This window comes from Canis lupus, chromosome 24, assembly GCF_048164855.1.
Source record: "Canis lupus baileyi chromosome 24, mCanLup2.hap1, whole genome shotgun sequence".
NCBI lineage: Eukaryota > Metazoa > Chordata > Mammalia > Carnivora > Canidae > Canis > Canis lupus.
Window position 1 is genome coordinate 8,714,803 of NC_132861.1, and position 18,719 is coordinate 8,733,521.

The following is an 18,719-nucleotide window of genomic DNA, read 5'->3' on the forward strand; positions in this document are numbered from 1 at the left end:
ATTCCAGGCAGAGGGAAGGGAAAGGGGATCAGAGCCAGCAGAAATGACTCTTCCTGTCAGGGCAGGGACAACATCAAATGTCCTGCCTGTCAGAAAGCACAGGCACTGCTGCGCAGAGGTATCTGGGGACTTGTCTCCCAGAGGTGAAATCACTAGAAGAATAGTGTTACCTTATTTTGTTTTTAATTAATTATCTATTTGAAAGTGTGTGTGTGTGCACATGCACCTGTGAGTATGCAGGGTGGGGGAGGGGCAGAAGGAGAGGGAGAGAGAGTCTCATGGAGACTCTGCACCAAGCACAGAGCCTGACCTGGGGCTCGATCTCAGGACTCTGAGATCATGACCTGAACCAAAACCAAGACTCGGACGCTTAACTGACCGAGCCACCCAGGTGCCCCTTAACTTTTTTTTCATATAGGGCTTTATAGTTTGCAAGCTACTTCCACAATATATATTTCCATGTTTACAATAGCTTGGGGAGTTTCGAGAGGCCTGAATATCTAAAAAAACATTTTAAGTGTTTATTGACCCAAAAATATGTAAAGCCGTAAATATTTTTCTTTTCCTATAGTCATTCACTCTTTCAGCCAACATTCATTTGCAAGACTCTGGGCTAAGAATTGGACATGCAAAGATGCAACCTGTTTTCCAATCTGGTGGTGTGTACCTGCAATGTCATAATTTCAGAGAATACAAAAATCTGCATATTTATTTCAGGATATTTTCAGTTTTACCCATGACGTGTTAACAGAATGTATGTGCACCTGTGTGTGTATATATATATATATATATAGTGTGTGTGTGTGTGTGCATGTGTGTGTATATAAGTGTTTCAGAGAGAGAGAGAGAGAGAGAGAGATCATTGATCTTTTTAAGCTCCAAAATCAAAAATTGATTGCTCACAGGGAACAGGCAGGAAAAAGCTAGCCCTTTTATAAACCTAGTACATAAAGTTTTCTCCTTGAGCTAAATGTGAATACCTTAGTGGTAGAATAAGTGAATCGGAGAAAGTAATGAAAGCAACATAGTCTCCACAAATAAAGCACCTATGTAACAATATTTTCCTTCTAGGGAGTTCCCATGACTCTGACTTCTATCTAAAAACCCCAAGTTTCTTAACTTGAGTTAGTCTAGGCAAGGCAAACTTCATCTCAATTAAACACACACACACACACACACACAGAGTTGACCCTTGAATAACACAGGCTTAAACTGTACAGATCCACTCATGTGTGGATTTTTTTTTTTTTTTGGATACAGTATAGTACTGTAACTGTATCTTCATTATGGTTTTCTTAATAACATTTTCTTTTTCCTAGCTTATTTTGTTGTAGGATTGCAAGATATAATATGACATATTCAAAATGTGTGTTAATCAGCTGTTTATGTTATTAGTAAAGTTTTTGAAAAGTCAAAAATTTCAACTGTGCAGGGTGTCAGTTCCCTTAATTCCCACATCAGTCCAGGGTCAACTCTGTGTGTGTGTGTGTGTGTGTGTGTGTGTGTGTGTGTGTGTGAATATGTTCTAACTGTTCCTTGTATTGGAAAAACAAAAATTCAAAGAAGACTGCTTTCTAAATTTTTTGTTAGCATTAGGTATAATTTGAGCAGTCATGAAATGTTAATTATGATCATTTAAGTATAACAGCCAAATATTTCTTTGCTTTTAAATGTAAATGACTTGAAATATCTTAATGGTATTTCTGTTATTTTCCTAATTGCCTTCTCACAAGGTAGAGCCTTGAATACACACCTTTGATGTTTTTAATAGTGGGAATGACCTTGACAGGAAGCCTCTCTGGGAGACTCTTGACCTCTTGGGGTCAATGACCTGGGGATCCACTTTAACCCTCAACTTTTCCCAGTCATTACTCCACAGGAAGCCCATATCCCTTGCTAACAATTTACTTATTTGCCCACTTTTTTTCTCATAACATGGAAAAATAATCTTCTGAAGGCATTTCCTTAATGAAGCCTACACATCTGATACAGATTTCTTTCCCAAGGTTCTGATGTGTTTGTTATGTTTAAACACATCTTTGCCCTTGAGATCCTCCCATATCAAACAAGTTATTGCTAATGTTTTACTTATTAACTGGTAAGCACATCATAAACTATAATTACCAGACTGTCTTTCCTAACCTGGTGTTGATATCCTAAAAGAAACAGCCTGTGGAGGCCCTTAGTTCCATTTTCAAAGTCACATTTCATTTATGACTCTCATTACATCTTGTTAAACAGCACTGTATTGTGTGAAGCATGGCTTCCTGCGATACAGCATCATTTAACAAAAAGAATATAATGCAATCTTCCACAGAGTGTAAAAAATGAAATGCCTATTAGATTCCTGTCATAAGAAGGATCTAGATGTAGAGGATGGGGCTGTGTTTGGCCCCAAAGCCCTCCTGCAGGCACAAATGAAGGAGCATAAGCTTCTATTCCAGAAAAATGCCGATTCACAGGAATCTCGGCTTCAAAAGCAGTTGGTGGGCAGAAGAGGGATTGCTATGGACAGAACCATTTAGCCAACCACCTTCTGCCTCAAATCTCATCTCACCTGCTAAATTTGTCCCAGTCACTTTACCAGAAATGCCCCTCTTGCTCTGAGCCCTGTAGGACCTTGTCCTACTCTGGGAGCCTTTTGCTTTTTTTGGGATTAGTGATTCCTGGATATGTCTTTGTCCTCCCTGCTTGGCTTAGAGACCTGCAGGGTAGGACCCTACTCCCTGCAGCTGGGCGGGCATTCCTCTACAGTGCCTAACCGCAAGCTTTTCAAATCCTGGGCACCCCGTATATATCTACTGAATAAATCAGTAACATGAATGCCTTCTATTTCTTTTTTATTTTTAATGTTTTTTTTAAACATTTTATTTATTTATTCATGAGACGGGGTTGGGGGCAGAGACACAGGCAGAGGGAGAAGCAGGCTCCATGCAGGGGGCCTGATGTAGGACTCGATCCCAGGACTCCAGGATCATGCCCTGGGCCAAAGGCAGGCACTAAACCTCTGAGCCACTCAGGGATCCCCAGTGCCTTCTATTTCTGAAGGTCAAATGAAAAAGCTAAGTGGAGAGCATCAGAAGCCATTGGAACCACTATTTCCTATTGTAGGACATGAACAATAAGCACCTCTACTGTGCTAGTAGCCAATGTGGCTAACAAGTCATTTCATCCTTACAACAATGCTCTAAAGTAGATGCTGTTATTTATTCCCATTTTATAGATAAGGAAACTGAGGCATACTGAAGTTAACCTAAGGCCATGATGGTAATTAGAGGTAGAGCTACGATGTGAACTCAGACCTTTCTTCTAACACTTTATGCCCTTTTATAGCCCCTATAACAGTCTGCATATGCCCTCACTGAAATAAAGGGAGGTCTTCTAAACAAATCGACAGGCTCTTTTTAAAAAGTTAAATCATAAAACAGTATACGTATTCAACAAAAGAAGAATGAATTTTATTTAATAGGTATGCCATTAGTTAAGAGCAAAATGAGATTAGAATGTATCTTCATTTTAAACTCCCTTTTAAAGCAATAACATTAACCTGGCACAAAAAATAAATATGTTTTATTCTAAAGAGATGCACTCTCAGTGGATTTGCTAGTCTTCGAAATTTGGGTCACCTTTTGCTTTTATATAAAGGATTGGGGGAGTCATGCAGACTCCAAATACTCATCTAGTCAGCAAAACAAGATGGGGAGTTTTTTCTCTATTTGGTCTAGTATATTTGTTTTGGTTTGTTTTGTTTTGTAAGTGTAACTGAAACTTTAGCAACACCCTTTAGAAAATAACAGTTTATGACATAAAGTTTTGAAATGCATCTTTGAAATTATCTAAATACATATGCAGGAGGTCAAAGACAAGTGGGACAGCTGTTCCATGAAATCTCCACTTTCCAAATACCAAGAATGAAGAGGTGGGAACATGGTCCAGGATCTAACCTTAACTTTGAACTTCCTGACTTGTGTTAGTTTAAGACATCCCTGTAGCATCATTTAAACATAGTTCTGGTATATGAATAAACTTCCACTTGGAATTTCCTTTTTGAAGTCTGCTGAGAATATAAATTAAAACCATATGAGATGGGTCTTAATCCGGAATGTAAAATAACATGAGAAATGTCAACCCAGAAGTACTCCCTGAAATATATTCACCAGGATGCACGTTCTGACGAAATTCTTTATTTGGAGTGAAAGCCTCCAGAGAACTGAATTTATTATTTTTAACTCATGATTATGACATCTGAATTGATAAAAGAAGATGCTTTTTAAAGTAAGGGCGGTCAGAATGTTTTTCAGCCATCTAGAATGATTGAAAAGGAAATCAGTTGGCTTGGAAAGAGGTTCAAAAGGCATGGTCAGGTAGAAATGCAGATTATAATTTTATTTAAAGATTATGTAAAATATGTAGTATATTTAGCCTGGATACACATACACATCTTCATACTAAAAAAAATGAGAGACTGTTTGACACCAAAATATTAATCAATATCTAGATGAGAGAATTGTGATGATTTTTCTTTTCTTTCTTTTTTTTTCTTCCTTGTCTTTCATTCAGATGTTTCAAATCTTAGATTTAGATTTTGCTACTTTTCTGTTAGATTTCCTTTAAGAGGAGATTTTTGGTCACTTTTGTATCTTATTCAAATCTGTTCATAAGGGAAATAACCCTTTTATACCTGAATTCAGTGAGTATTTGGGCAAGCATCTTAGTCAAGGCCATATTATTGACTATAATTAATAAAAATTATTAAATGCCCAGAGCCAGTCAGGTAATTAAATTACATTTATGTTTTATGAGGTAGAACTACCTGAACCTCCATTTAGAAGTGCTTGTGTGTTTGAATGACACATTCTTCTGTCATTTCCTACTGTGCTCTTAAAATTTGAAGTTTAAGGTTTGGGATAATAATCATTAGGCTCAGAGTTCTTTAAAATTAGACGTTATTTACTATACATAGTAAACTATTCAAGATTTTAAAACTTTATTATGTTTAAAACTTTTAAAACTCTTTACAGTTTATATAAGTTTTTAAAAAGTCTATTTGATTGCATTTGTGGTATATTTACGGGATGCCTCAGTTGACTTTAATATATCAGTATGCTGTGTGGTTGGACAGTCATTAATGTATCAGTGTGTCTGTGTACAAGTTGTTTCCCACTCCTTCAGTCTGAATCTTAATCCCTTCTTTCCCAAATCAGTAAAGCTACTTCAGTGACCTAATCTGTTTTAAATTGCTTTCCGTAGGAGATTTGTAATGTCAGTGTCTACTAATGATTTGCTAAATAAAAATCCCAGTGCTTAAAGAGCAAGCCTCTGAGCTCAGTGGTCACTTTGGCTTTGAAGAACATGGAGAAAAAAAATGAATCCATAGCCGAACACCTAATAAAAACATAATTTCTTGAATCTGGCCCTGATTTTCTGAGACAAGTGAAGTATGTTTAGAAAATCATTCACAGAAAGAGTGCCATTGTAGGCAGATAGAAAACATTCCAGAAAACTGGCAAAGGCACTTTGAAAAGTTCTCAGTAAGTATTTTATCCCAGTGAATATTTTCTGATAAATATCTAAAAATTAAAAGTACACACATGCATACATTATCAAGTTTTTCTATGCAATCATAATAAAATTACCCTTGAGTTGTACACATCTTTTCTTGGGATTAAGTGAAGCAAACACTAGTTTCAATTGATCCAGGTATTACAACTGCTGAGAAATTCAATGCACAAAGTCTTGAATGGGGAATCAATAGCTTTGGTACCATGCCAACCCTATGAGGAGTGAAAGACTTGAAAAGGATCTATAGGGTTCTTGGAGTTATTTTATCAGGACGGTTTCCATGCCCCTTCTGATGCCTGCATGGTAGATGTTTCCCTGGTATCATGAGAGCTTCTGGTGTAATTGGAGTATCCGGAGCTATAAGAGTTGGGCTAAGAAACTAAAATAGCAGATAAGCCTTTACAAGTATAGACATTTGGATATGTCTGAAAATAGAGAAGGGTTTGAGTCCCCAAAGACATGCAAAAAATTTTTAACATTAAAAAAAATAAAACTCCTAATGCAATATAGGATAAAAGAGTACCTGTCCAAAGCCAAGGAATATGACTTCCTAGCCGTGGTGGAACTTGTCCAAAGCAATTATTCTTCCCCAGGCAGGAAGTTGTCATCAAGGGGTGAATATTGAAGGGGTGCATCTGATACTGCCAGTTTGGCTTGACCTTGAGGAAGTTAGAGCTTCTGCTCCTGAGATCCAACATCAAGTCAGCTCCCGGGGACTCTTGTTCTTCACCTTTCCAAGAGAAGCCAAAGAAGCCAACATAGAAAAATCATCTCCAGCCTCTCATACCCTTGTCCCAAGAAAGGCTACTCAAGACTTTATTATCTTGGTGGATCAGTATGGAGATACTTTGGCGAAGGCCTGCAAATTATGACCCTCTTTCTAATTTTCTGAATCACATTCTATTCCCCGACCTGGCATTTCAGTTGCTTAACTAACCCCACCATGAAGAATCTCTTGGGATTTAGTGGTAGGCAGTGTCTCCACACTTCAAAAAGCTGGAGATGTTCATATGCTTGTGTCTGCATGCAGCCTCTCTGAGAAATACCACAAGCGCCTGATGGGAACAATCTGTACAAAATGAAGGGAGAGAATAAAGAGCTACTCTGCCTCATGGAAAACTTGAGTCAAAACAATCTGGCCAGAAACTATTTGGCTGGCAGAGCATATACTTTTTCTGCTTTCTTTTTCTTTGAGATTGATCGGGGTGGGATGGTAAATTTTTTTTCTTTCCTTTTATACTATAAGGAATATGAGCATAAGGAATAGTATTTATATTCCTGAGGACTTTCCTTGTTCAGTTGCAACTGAACTTCTGATTTTCTGTAATGTATGTGTGTGTGAGGAAGTGTGTGTTTGTGAATGTCTGTGCACTCACACACTCACACATGTAGCTGCCTGTGACAGAGGATCATAAAAGTGTTGTTTACATTCTTTTAAATTCATAGAGGCCATGCGCTGTAGGCAGGGAAGCAGAATTCCAAGCAGAAATGATTACAGAGATTGATTATGTTCGTTTCTAGGACTTGCTAGCACATATCCAGCAAGAGCTTCAAGTTGAAATAAAGGTCCATATTCTTTCTCTCTGAATATCTGGCCCCACGTTAAATTAGTTTATTCTAGATTATGCCACTGTAACAAGTTGTCCCCCAAGTGCTAGTGGCATGAAACAACAGAAATTTATCTCGTGTTCGCATTACATGTTAACAGCTGGTCTGCTGTGGCTGTGTTCCCCACGTCATCATTCCAGGGCCTAGGCAGAAGGAACGGCCTGTGTTTGAGACATACTAGCCTCATGGTGAAAGCAAAAGAGTAGAAAACTGGAAAAACTAGATGATGGCTCTTGAAGAGTTTTGCTTGAAACTAGCATATATTGCTTCTGCACATTGGCCACAGTGAGTCATGTGGCAAAGCCAGACATCAATGGGATGGGATGTATATGCTTCCCAGTTGGAGGAGTGCTGTAAGTTCCATGACAACTGGAAAGAACAGGGAATCATTGAAAGAGTGTAAGGAAATGTGTGTGTGTGTGTGTGTGTTTTCATTATAAATTTAATTATTCAATAAATTAGTAACAAATTAATAATAAATGACATATATATGATTGCCTCAACGAAGCTAAAAAACAACTCTTGAGTGACAAGGAATAGACCTACCACTCAAGCGTTGAATTTGCTCTGTCCTCTTTCACCCTAATAGAAATTATTTTTAAGTGACTAGATTTACTATGAATATAGCCGGCAGAAAATCATTCAAGTCTTGGAGACGTAAGGCTAGTGTTAAGAATTAGTGATGGAGTAGTATGTCTCAACGTGTATGTGATCCTAGCTCTCAGGAAAATAGTACACATAAGCACAGCCATGAAACTCTTAGCTGAGGACAACTCACAGGGATATAGACATCTTCCCGATTTCTTTCTTCTATAGTTCTGTAGTAGCTCACAGCAAGAAGCGTTGCTACACATTAAGGAAAGAGTTGCCTTAAAAAAAAGTTGCCTTATGTTATGCGGAGTTAAATGGGTATTTATCAGTTGGTTCACTAAGTTGAATATTCGGTGACTGATAATATTAAATTTATTCTTAAATAACCTGGATTTTAACTCTACTATTAACTTAGAATATAATGGAAAGAAAAGGTTATGCATATTAGGAAAAAAAAATGTACTTGGTAAACATTTAAGATGTTTTCAGGACTTTTACACATCACAATAACCTTATTATAATAATTCAAAGAGTGCAAAAAAGAGGTATCCTGTCACCATGATGTGAAATGTAAATCAGTCTGTGGTTACTACAAAACTTGATGCTTCATCCTCCACCTGTGGTTGGGGTTATAAAGCATTCTTGGGAGAAGGATTGTGGTGGTAATGTATAGTTCTATATAATATTAATTATTGCATCATTTATACCTATAGATTAGATGGATGCCCTGGCATTGGTTTTAACAAAACTAGCCTAGTGCATGGCCAAACAAAATACACCTTCGATAAATAGGGACTTCACTTGAGAAATTCCATCGAAGACAAAAGAGTCATTCATCTAAAGTAGTACACTAATAATGAAGCTAGATCAGCCATATAAATTATCCTAAGCCAACAACCATGAGTGTGTTGAAATGGTAATACCCTTGATATACTTTAATAGTGTTAATTGCATCCACTGCAGACACCTTGAGGTGATTGAGTCACCCATAATCTTTCAGAAACAGGGTGCCTACCATGTTAGCCAGGGTAAATGAAAAAACAAAGCACCTACTTTTCTGAATCACATGGAGACCCATGATGTGTTTTTCCCCCACTTCTTTTGAGTATTTTAATGAACATTTAAGAAAGAAGACCTACTTAAACTGGAGCCAGTGTGACCATTGAAATTCCAGGAGATTTGTAAGAACAACATAAATACATATGCCTGTATATGATTTCATAAACTTTTCATGGTAGACCAGGTTCCTTCTGGCCAGCCAACTTTCTGATAATAATAAAATTTAATATGGCCCTGATTTGAGTTTTTGGTCATTTAGAAAGAATAGTATTCCTTTGAGTTAGCTATGGAAAAAGTATTTGCTGTGCCGAGAATAATGGAAACCAAAAAGTGTACTTAAAATGCTTAGCTAGGAGAACACACTATTCCCAAGCTCTCAAGAAACATCAGTTTAAAAATTCAATGAGGTTGTTACATGAGAGGAGGCCTGCCAGCCTGGGCAGCGAATTTGCTGCGCTCAAAATATCCCCTTACTTTAGTCGAGCCCTCCAGAACCTTATTCACCTGACTATCCAGACATCACTACATGATATTTCTTTAAAGAACAGCATGTAAATTTCTAACTCACAAAGACTTCCAGCCTTCTCCACAACCAGTCTGTGTTGGCGAAGGTCTGCTAAACTCTTTTCTCTTGGCTACTTTGATATTATAACCTCCCAGCACTGATGAACAATTGGCAGTATTCAAAAATCAAGTATTTAAAAAATAAGCATCCTTCTCAAAACAAATTTCCCATTTTTACCAACATCATCATTATATGAGGAAATATTCACAGCGTATTATTATGTGAAAAAGTTAGTCAACCAAAGATATTGCAATGATTATCTTTTTGATAAATAGTATTTACTGAATTATGTGTTGGTAATGGTAAAATAACTGACTTTTTTCTTTCATTGTGCCTTCTGTGTTTTTTATAAGTGCTCAACACTGAGCATATATAATTAAGAAATACTATAATACTCTTGAAAACCAGTGTACAGGCCATAGGTAGTTTCCATAATGACCTTGTTCCCATGCCCACTGATGTACAGCTCCTGAAGCACCCAGGAGACAGCCTCCCTCTACACATCTGTCTCTCAACAGAGGCCACATCATGTTCTAAAGGCAACTGAGGCAAAAAGAATGACTTTCCCTCAAGTAGAATCACAGATAGGTGGCAGAAGAGCATGCCTAGCACCAAACCGTCTTCTGGATTTATTGAATGGAAAGGTTTACTTTGTTTTTGTGCAGAACAAGCTTATCAATTGAAAAGCTGGACATCTCCCTCTTCAACTAGTTGATTCCAGCCTCCAAACAACTATCGACTTAAGATCCCAAAGCTTCCTGATTCCCCTGAACTAAGGGGAATCAGGTGTTCTTAAGGAGTAGGTCATGCCCATTTGGGTGGTGGTAATAGGGCCAAGGAATGTGGTCTAAGTGACCAAGAGTGTCACCCCCACCTAAACTATATAGAAGAGGCTTTTAACATAAAGAGGTTCTATTATCTGAAGAAGAGGGGAAGGGTGTTGTGCAGGCAAAACTAGGTACCCACTATAGAGTTAAAGAGAAATGATTTTTACATATAATAGTAACAAAAATTCTAATGAAATCCTATCATGCTATGGAGCCAAATGGATTGAATTTTCTTAGGTAATGTAATGTGGTAACCACAGTAGAGACCAGTGGGCCAGTTTGTCCAAGGGCATTCTTCTGTTCCGTCCCACACTTAGGTTTTCTACAGACTTGCAGCAACTTGATGCTTTGCCTTGTGGCCCTGGAGCTGCTATAGGGGCAGGTATGTATTGTAAATAGGGAACAAATAAAACTGTAGAAATGTGATTTGAATGGCCCTTAAAGCTTTCACATGTTATGCTAGTAGGCAAAAGCACAGTTAAAAAGGAGATTTTCACACTGTCCTCAAATGTCATTTAGATGGATCTTGGTGAAATGATGACACTGGCAATAATAATTCCTTTTTAATTTTGTAAGCTTTTTGGCCATGTAATGTGCTGTGGGGAAAACAGTAGCATTTGGCTGACAGGTATTAGGGCTGTGGGGACTCAGTAGAAATTATAGGGCTCTTTTTTTCTCCAACTCAACTTGAAGGACAAAGTCAAATTTGATAGCAGTTAGGTATGTATGGTTATTTTGATTGCTTTGTTATTAGGTAGTAAATAAGAGTTTGTTTTGCCCTTAGACTGAGATATCAAGGTGCTAGCTAGGCTTATGAGTAGAGCACGGGGAATATTTGAGAGATTTTCAGAAATAGAATAGCAAGTTGGGTGTGTGAGAGTGATGGTAAAGAGCCATCCACCATGGCTGGGATGTGGCTTCTTCTCATTAATTAGTTACTAATTGCATTTTTTGTTGTATTTGACTCTGGACTTAAAAATTAAATGCCTACCCATTTTAAAAATCAGCTTATTTGAGAGTTTGATTTAGCTGGATCCTGGTTAAGATCTGATTATTCATGTTTATGTATGCAAGGAATTTCAGTTCATTATCTTTGTTACTTCTGTGGAAAAAAATGAAATGAAGTTATCTAGAGAAGCTTTTATTTTTTATTTGTATTTTTTTAAAGATTTTATTTATTTATTTGAGAGAGAGCACATCCGTGTGCATGTACAAAGAAGGGAGGGACAGAGGAAGAGAGAATTTCAAGCAGATTCCACACAGATTGCAGAGCCTGACACAGGGCTCTATCCCAAGACCCTGATACCATGATCTGAGCCAAAGTCAAGAATTGGCCACTCAACCAACTCTTCCAAGTGCTCCTAGAGAAGTTTTGAATAAAATCTCCTAGGCTAGCCTGAGCCCTGTTCCTCTGTCCAATGAAAGTCTTCAATTCCAAAAGGCGTTTTCTATAAGGACCCCTGCTGCCTACCTCTCCTCCCGCTCATTATCTTAACAGTGGGGGTTATACTTTTTTATAAGCTTGCTTCTCACCCTCCTTCGAGCTTTCTATGTTGTAGAACCCCTGCTTTCCAGGGCCCTTCCATTTGTTCTTCATGGTCTGTCTCTCTAGGGAGAGAAAGTAATAGAAAAAGGCATACTATTTGTGTAGTTCAAATAGAAAATACAGAACTTTGTGATTCTCTTTAAGACTTGCTGGCTCATAATTAAGTTTTGAGAATACCCAGAAGTTAGATATTTCCTCCCTACTAACCACTGCATTATATTGAAAGGGAAAGCAAATCTTGTGCTTGAAAATTTAGGAGTCAACAGTCTATGTATGACTCAGTAGAAGCTCACCACATTTTCCACATGTTAAGGTCAGAATGTGCATTTCCTACTTCCCCTGAAATATGTGTGTGATTTTCAAAGCAGAAGCCTTCGTATTAGGACTCTCAAAGGAGTACTAAATAGGACTCAAGCCATACAGTAATTGCCCTTCATACCTTGAAAGAGAAGGCCCACAATAGCCAATACAGTGCAGTTCAGCTGAATGTCTGTTTTGAACTGCACTTGTGGATGTCAGAGACACCCCTCCTAAAAGAATGCGTTCCAAAGTTTTTATTTCCAGCTTGCTGTCCTGGATATTTCTGAATGATGCCTACATGGCAGGAATGAGTACATATTAGGTCTCTGCTGGTGACAATTATATAAAAAAACCTTCACGCCAGACTAAAAAACCTCAAGATTTAGAAATTGACTAATGACAGTGTATTAGAGGACACCAGGAGGAGCAGACACTCTAGGATGAGGACCAACACAGGCTCTGCTTCCCTGAATTCAATGACAAATCTCAATCCATGTCCAACCTGATCAGTGGGACAGGGCTGAAAGTGTTTGCTTCTTCCCTTTGGGGCCTGTGCAAGATCTGGCCTTTGATCTGTTTCCCTAACATATACCTGATAGCTCTATCACATTAAACATTATGCTGCACAGACATTGTTTCCCTGAATTCGGTGCATAGATGTTGTGCTTTTGATGTAGATGTACAGGCTCAGGCTGTAACATTAGGCAGCTGATGTTAGTGCAGATCATTTTTGTAGTTGTCCCAAGAACACCCCATACTCTCCAGTTCATGATATGAACGTCAGAGTAAATGGAAATATGGTGATCTGAGCAGGCTCCATCCCAGCAGCAGAGGATGGGAACTGGGTAGAAACCTGTTATAAATAAGCTGTTTAATTTTGTTTGGAGAAACTGTACTTTTGACAGATGAACTTCTTTTCCCTTGCATTCATATTTATCTAACAGAGTTGTGGTTAGGAAATGATCCAGGATTCACAGGGTCAAAAAGTGACCTGGTTCACATAATGTTGACTCCTCCCATCTCACTCCGCAGCTTCTCCAGGCAGGTGGTCCCGTGTGTTGTTGGTACATCCACACTGAAATGGTCACCCAAAGGACATATCAACCTTTTAGGTTCGGCCCTCAGAGATTCTTGCAGCCCCAAACTCACCTCAGCTTTATGTTTCCATGCTGCACTCTGCAGCTTGAAATCATTCTAATGTGCTTGATGAATCAACATATTGTTAGGCATTGGGAATTAAAACCATTAGAACAATTAAAGAAATAATAATACATTGAATTTTTGTAATACCTTTCTTCATGAGAAAATACATTTTCATAGACCATCCAGTTGTATTCTCTCTTTCATTATCCCAAGGTGAAAGAATAAAAGAATGTTTCTTAGCTTTATCTTTGAAAGCTAAAAAAAGAATTCATTACAAAAAGGATCATAAGAAGTATTTCCTCCTTCTCGATAGGCCTCTGGTTCCCTGGTATATAAATAAGACATTTTTCCCTGCCTGAAACTCAGCCTTTGTGTTTTGTAATCTGGTTTTGTTATCCAAATACTTGTGGATCGACGTTGAAGATAATCTTAAAGACAGGTAAGTACGTTTGTGATAGTGATACCTGCTCATTTTACACCCATTTCTGGTAGGTACTACTTATGCAGACCTACCTGAGAACAATTTTACTTTATAATAACTTGTACAATGCTCACCAGTTTCTCCTTGCTTAAGGTAGAGTGCTGGTGTGTGGCCATTGGACTCACGCATTTCCCTTTCTTGTATTTTTCAGAAATTGAGGCAAAGGAAGCATGTGGCTGGCTCCGTGCTGCTGGGTTCCCACAATACGCTCAGTTGTATGAGGGTAGGTTGGCTGTCCCTTCACTCTTTATGAAGAGAATTGATTCAAAATGAACCTCACATATCCTGTAGTGTGTTTGACTTCAAGTCTTTCTCAATTATTTTTCTTTGCGGTCTCTTTCCCTCAGCCTTTGCAATCCTAGGGCTTAGACTGATGCCAATTTAGACACGAGTATTGCTGCCCAGGCCTACCTGACTTTCTGTTCTATGTTGCTTCTCACTTTCTTACTTTCTACTTCTCCTCTCTTCACCACCAATCCCAACTCTGCCTTTTCCCTCCAGCGGTCTACCATCAACAGCTTTCATTATTACTATTATTATGGAAGTATAACTGACATACAGTGTTATTATATCAATTTCAGGGGTACACCATGGTAATTCAACAATTCTGTACATGGTGCAGTGCTCACCACACTAAGTGTAGTCACCATTGTCACCATGCAATGTTACTATGGTATTATTCACTGTATTCCCTATGCTGTGTACTATGCTGTACCAAAATATAATCAGTTCTGACTACTACCTGGATAGTCCTCATCTATAGTGAATTCGGATCCCAGCAGTAAGCAGACGACATACTCAAGATAATCCGAGGATTTATTTCCAAAAATGTTGATTACAAAGATGTGGGCAGGATATGAGAAACCATGAGGAGCAGTTCAGGTGCCCAGAGCTCATAGCAGCAGAACTGCCACTGTCATAGGCCCAAAATGATAGGCAGAGGGAGAGGGTGCCGGAACCCAGAACAAGAGAGGATCCTTAAAGCAGAGGACGCAGTTGGCTGTGGATGAGAACCAGCAGGGTAAATACCCTGATCTCATACTCCTTCCTCCCTCTATCTCCAGCCAGGGCTTCCCATTAGCCAAACACAAAAGGAAGCGAAAGGACATGGATCCCCCTGAATGCCATCCACAGGGGTGATCCTTGGAGCACAAGGAGCAGGGTATAGAGTAGTGGAGAGTGGATCTGTAGGGCTATAAAAAGGATATCTAGCGCACTAAGCAGTGTCAAGTTCTCTTCCTGATATCATAAAGTATACGTAGAATAGAAAGAATCAACAAAATTAACCTGTAGTCACTGGTGAATCCCATTCACTCACTTGGAAGCTCAGTTTTATATTTAGAAAACCAACAAACGCTTATTCTACTTCCCCAGCTTAAATTCTGTGAGGACAAAGGAGAGCATATCTCAGAATGTGCTTTGAAGTCTAGAATCTCTGATACACCCTTTTATAAATTATAGCCTTGTAGGCAAGAAGGGTTTTATAATTTTGGTCTAGGCAACCCTACTCCCATGCCCCACCACCAATTTCCTGACTATGAGAGAGAGGCCCAAAGAGGTTACATGACTTTTCCAACATTAAAGGTGGAGGAATCAGAATTAAAATCACAGTCTCCTGAGCTTTAAACGTAGTGGATTTTCTCCTGTAATGTGAGCTTTCTTTGTAAGTTCGCAATACTATGCAATTTAATCTGAACTATCTAGAAATGGCTAAGAAGTAAAGTAAATTTCTTCTCTTTAGATAGAATCAATTGTTTGAAAAAAAAAGAAAGAATCAATTGTTTGAATATTTTGCTGATACTCTAAAGTGACTCATTATTTTACTACAAAAGAAAATATTTGAGGTCATTGAGCTTTGGTTATTTTGGAAATTTCCTTTCTAAAGAAAAAAAAAATCTGCTATAAGTAAAAGGTGCCTGCCAAACTGTGTTTAAGCCATATGCATTGAATAAATATAATAAGAAAGACAAAATGCTTCTATAGAGCATACTATGTGCCAGGTTCTGTTGAAAGCACTTTACCTATGCTATTCATTTAATTTTCTCAACAGCATAGGATAAGTATTATAATTATCATCATCCCCATTTTACAGAATGGGAAACAAAAGACCCAGAAGAGGGTAGATAAGTTGCCTCCAGTTCTATAGCTAGAGTTTATGAGTGCCAAGATTCAAAGCCAAGGCAGCTGGGCTTCGATGTCTCTGTTTTTCATTATTACACATATTCCCTCTCCAGCAGAACAAGACAGTCTTCATTCTGGCATCATCCAGAATTCACTCACATTCCTTTTATCACCCTAGAAGAGCTTGTTTCTGTTTCCAACTCACATAAACGTTTAGATACCTTTAGATTTATTATGACTGGCAAAGCAGAGGCAGTGCAAAATATAAAATGAGACAGAGAAAAGAATGGCAGGATAATGATAACAAATTGACAGGGATGCCTGGGTGGCTCAGCAGTTGAACATCTGCCTTTGGCTCAGGGCGTGATCCTAGAGTCCTGGGATCGAGTCCCACATTGGGCTTCCTGCGTGGAACCTGCTTCTCCCTCTGCCTGTGTCTCTGCCACTCTCTCTCTATGTCTCTCATGAATAAATAAATAAATAAAATATTTTTTAAAAATGATAATGAACTGACACTGTTAGATTTGACTATGGCCTCTATTAGAATGATCTCTAAATTTTTGCCTCTGTGAATAAGGTACCTAAAATTAACATTGCACCTTGAGGATTGCCATGACCTCCAAAGTTGGCATGAATAGTCTATGGGAGAAAAGTTATGATGTTGGAATTTATTCTCTTTGGATAGAATCAGTTGTTTGAGTATTTTTCGGATACTCTAAAGTGACTCAAGATTTTCCTACAAAAGGACACATTTGAGGCCATTGAGCTTTGGGTATTTTTGGAAATTTCCTTTCTGAAGAAACAAAAATCTGCCAAACTAAGTATTTCATTAACTGATCGAGATAAAAGTCAGTGACGTTAGGTGGATGGTTAGAGTATAAAATCTCTTCATAGGGCAGCCCGGTTTAGTGCTGCCTTCAGCCCAGGGCATGATCCTGGAGTCCCTGGATCGAGTCCCACATAGTGCTTTCTGCATGGAGCCTGCTTCTCTCTCTGCCTCTCTCTCTCTCTCTGTCTCATGAATAAATAAATAAAATCTAAAAAAAAAAAAAAACCCAAACTCTTCATATAGGTAAATGTATGCAATTATGATGAACTACAAAAATGCAAGCACTTAACATTAAGTCCTATCCAAGGGCAAGAACTTGGTTATTCTCATATTTCACAGTTCTTGTGAATCCTTAAAAGCGTTTATTTGATAAAATAAAATGCCTACTATCTTAAGCACTACTAACACACCATTGATGGGAGAATAACTGCCCAGATCAATCATGTGTACTGAAATGTGGTGGTCAAAAGATATTGGTGCCCACTCAGATAAAAAAAAGATCCATAAACTTCTCTATTCTTCTGTTTCTCTTTCTCAGATTCCCAATTTCCCATCAACATTTTAGCTGTCAAGAATGATCATGATTTTCTTGAAAAGGACCTTGTAGAACCTCTTTACAGGTAAATAATGTGAAGTATTTTTATTACTTTCAATTGTGCAGTCTCCAATAAGTATCACTGTATTGAGGAGCAAGTTCAACAACTCCATAAGTATTTATTGAGTGCTTACTATATGCCAGGCATGGGTCCAGGATCTAAGTATACAACAGTGAGCATGATTGGTCTCTAGTTTATGAACCTTATATCCTAGTTGGAGTCTTCAGAAAATAGATTGAGGAAGACGTAAGAGAGAGTCAGAGAGAGAAAAAGAGAAGGAGAGGGAAAAGTTATCTTAGAGAGTGTTCAGTGCTATGAAAAAACTAGATTAAGATGAAGCCATAATACTGTGGTGATTGGGGTCAGGGGTGGGTTAGTGGATGGAGGAAGGAGGGAAGGCCACAGCATGAGTGGCCAGAGAAGGCCCTGAAAATCTCCATGAGTTTGTCAAACTTGGCTGTATTTTTTGCAAAGTCAAGTGATTATATCGGCACTTGAGTATTTAAGCCTTTGCTATGTGAGAGCTGCCACACAGAAACAAAGATTATACATATATGAGCAATTTCCTCCCCTCAAAGATTTATAATCTGGTTGGAGAAATCTAGTTGAAGAAATAAAGCATGAACACATGTACAAATAAGACAATTGTAGTAAGAGTGATAGGAAAAGATGCCAATGTAACCAATATCCAGGAATAATTAAATGCTGTGTGAGAAGCTGTATGTGTCTGTAGAAATTTGAAGTTTCCTAGCTAAGCCCTGGAGAGAGGTCAGGGCTGGAGATAAATATTAGTTACAGGAGGTGAGTCATTTTTCCACGGCCACACAGCTAGTTATGGGCTGAACTGACCTTAAAACACAGTACTTTGGGGCACCTGGCTAGCTCAGTCCATGGAGTGTGCAACTCCTGATCTTGGTATTATGAGTTCAAGCTCCACATTGGGTGTAGAGATTCCTTAAAAATAAAAAAAGTCTTTTAAAAAATGCACTACTTAAAATTTGTAATCCAGTGTTCTTCCTAGCACATTCTGCATTGACATAGAAAGATGGTAGTTTAATCAGAAGGTAATGATAAGCAAAACTTTTGTCAAGATAGGAGAGACCAGTGTATGTTAGGATAGTATGCAAACAACTTTGGGCTTCCTGAATCTTCAGACATACATATTTTTGTTTCACTATGTAGTTCCTATATGAAGAGAAAATAGATTTGCATTAAGAAGTGATCTCTGAATGTTTAAGGAAAACAGTACTGAACAGTACTGTGAGTTTGCTTAAGTGGGTAAAAGAGCAAAGAACTCTTCAAATCGCAAATTATAGGAATAGGTTATTTGGGCTATTAAATTATTATTATTATTAAGCACAAAAATGCCATTTGTGAATTTATGAGAGGAATGGATGGTTTGATTGTGACCCTTTAAAGGTAATGAATTGGAAAAGCAGTGTTTTCAAGATGTCTGGGGTGCACCCCAAGCAAGAGCATGTCCTTCCTTAG

General features: G+C 38.2%; 1 protein-coding gene across 27 annotated transcripts in view; it reads left to right on the forward strand.

The window, feature by feature from the left end:
• STARD13 (StAR related lipid transfer domain containing 13) overlaps positions 1–18,719 on the forward strand; it is a 513,518-nt gene that overhangs the window by 438,627 nt on the left and 56,172 nt on the right. For 26 of the 27 annotated variants that reach the window (XM_072795476.1, XM_072795479.1, XM_072795482.1 and 23 more), the window contains 2 exons: positions 13,834–13,905; positions 17,171–17,252. In XM_072795476.1, the coding sequence (XP_072651577.1) occupies positions 13,834–13,905; positions 17,171–17,252 (154 nt within the window). Of the gene's footprint in view, positions 1–10,533; positions 10,595–13,833; positions 13,906–17,170; positions 17,253–18,719 lie in introns of those variants that run through there. The other variant, XM_072795496.1, reaches the window with a different exon arrangement.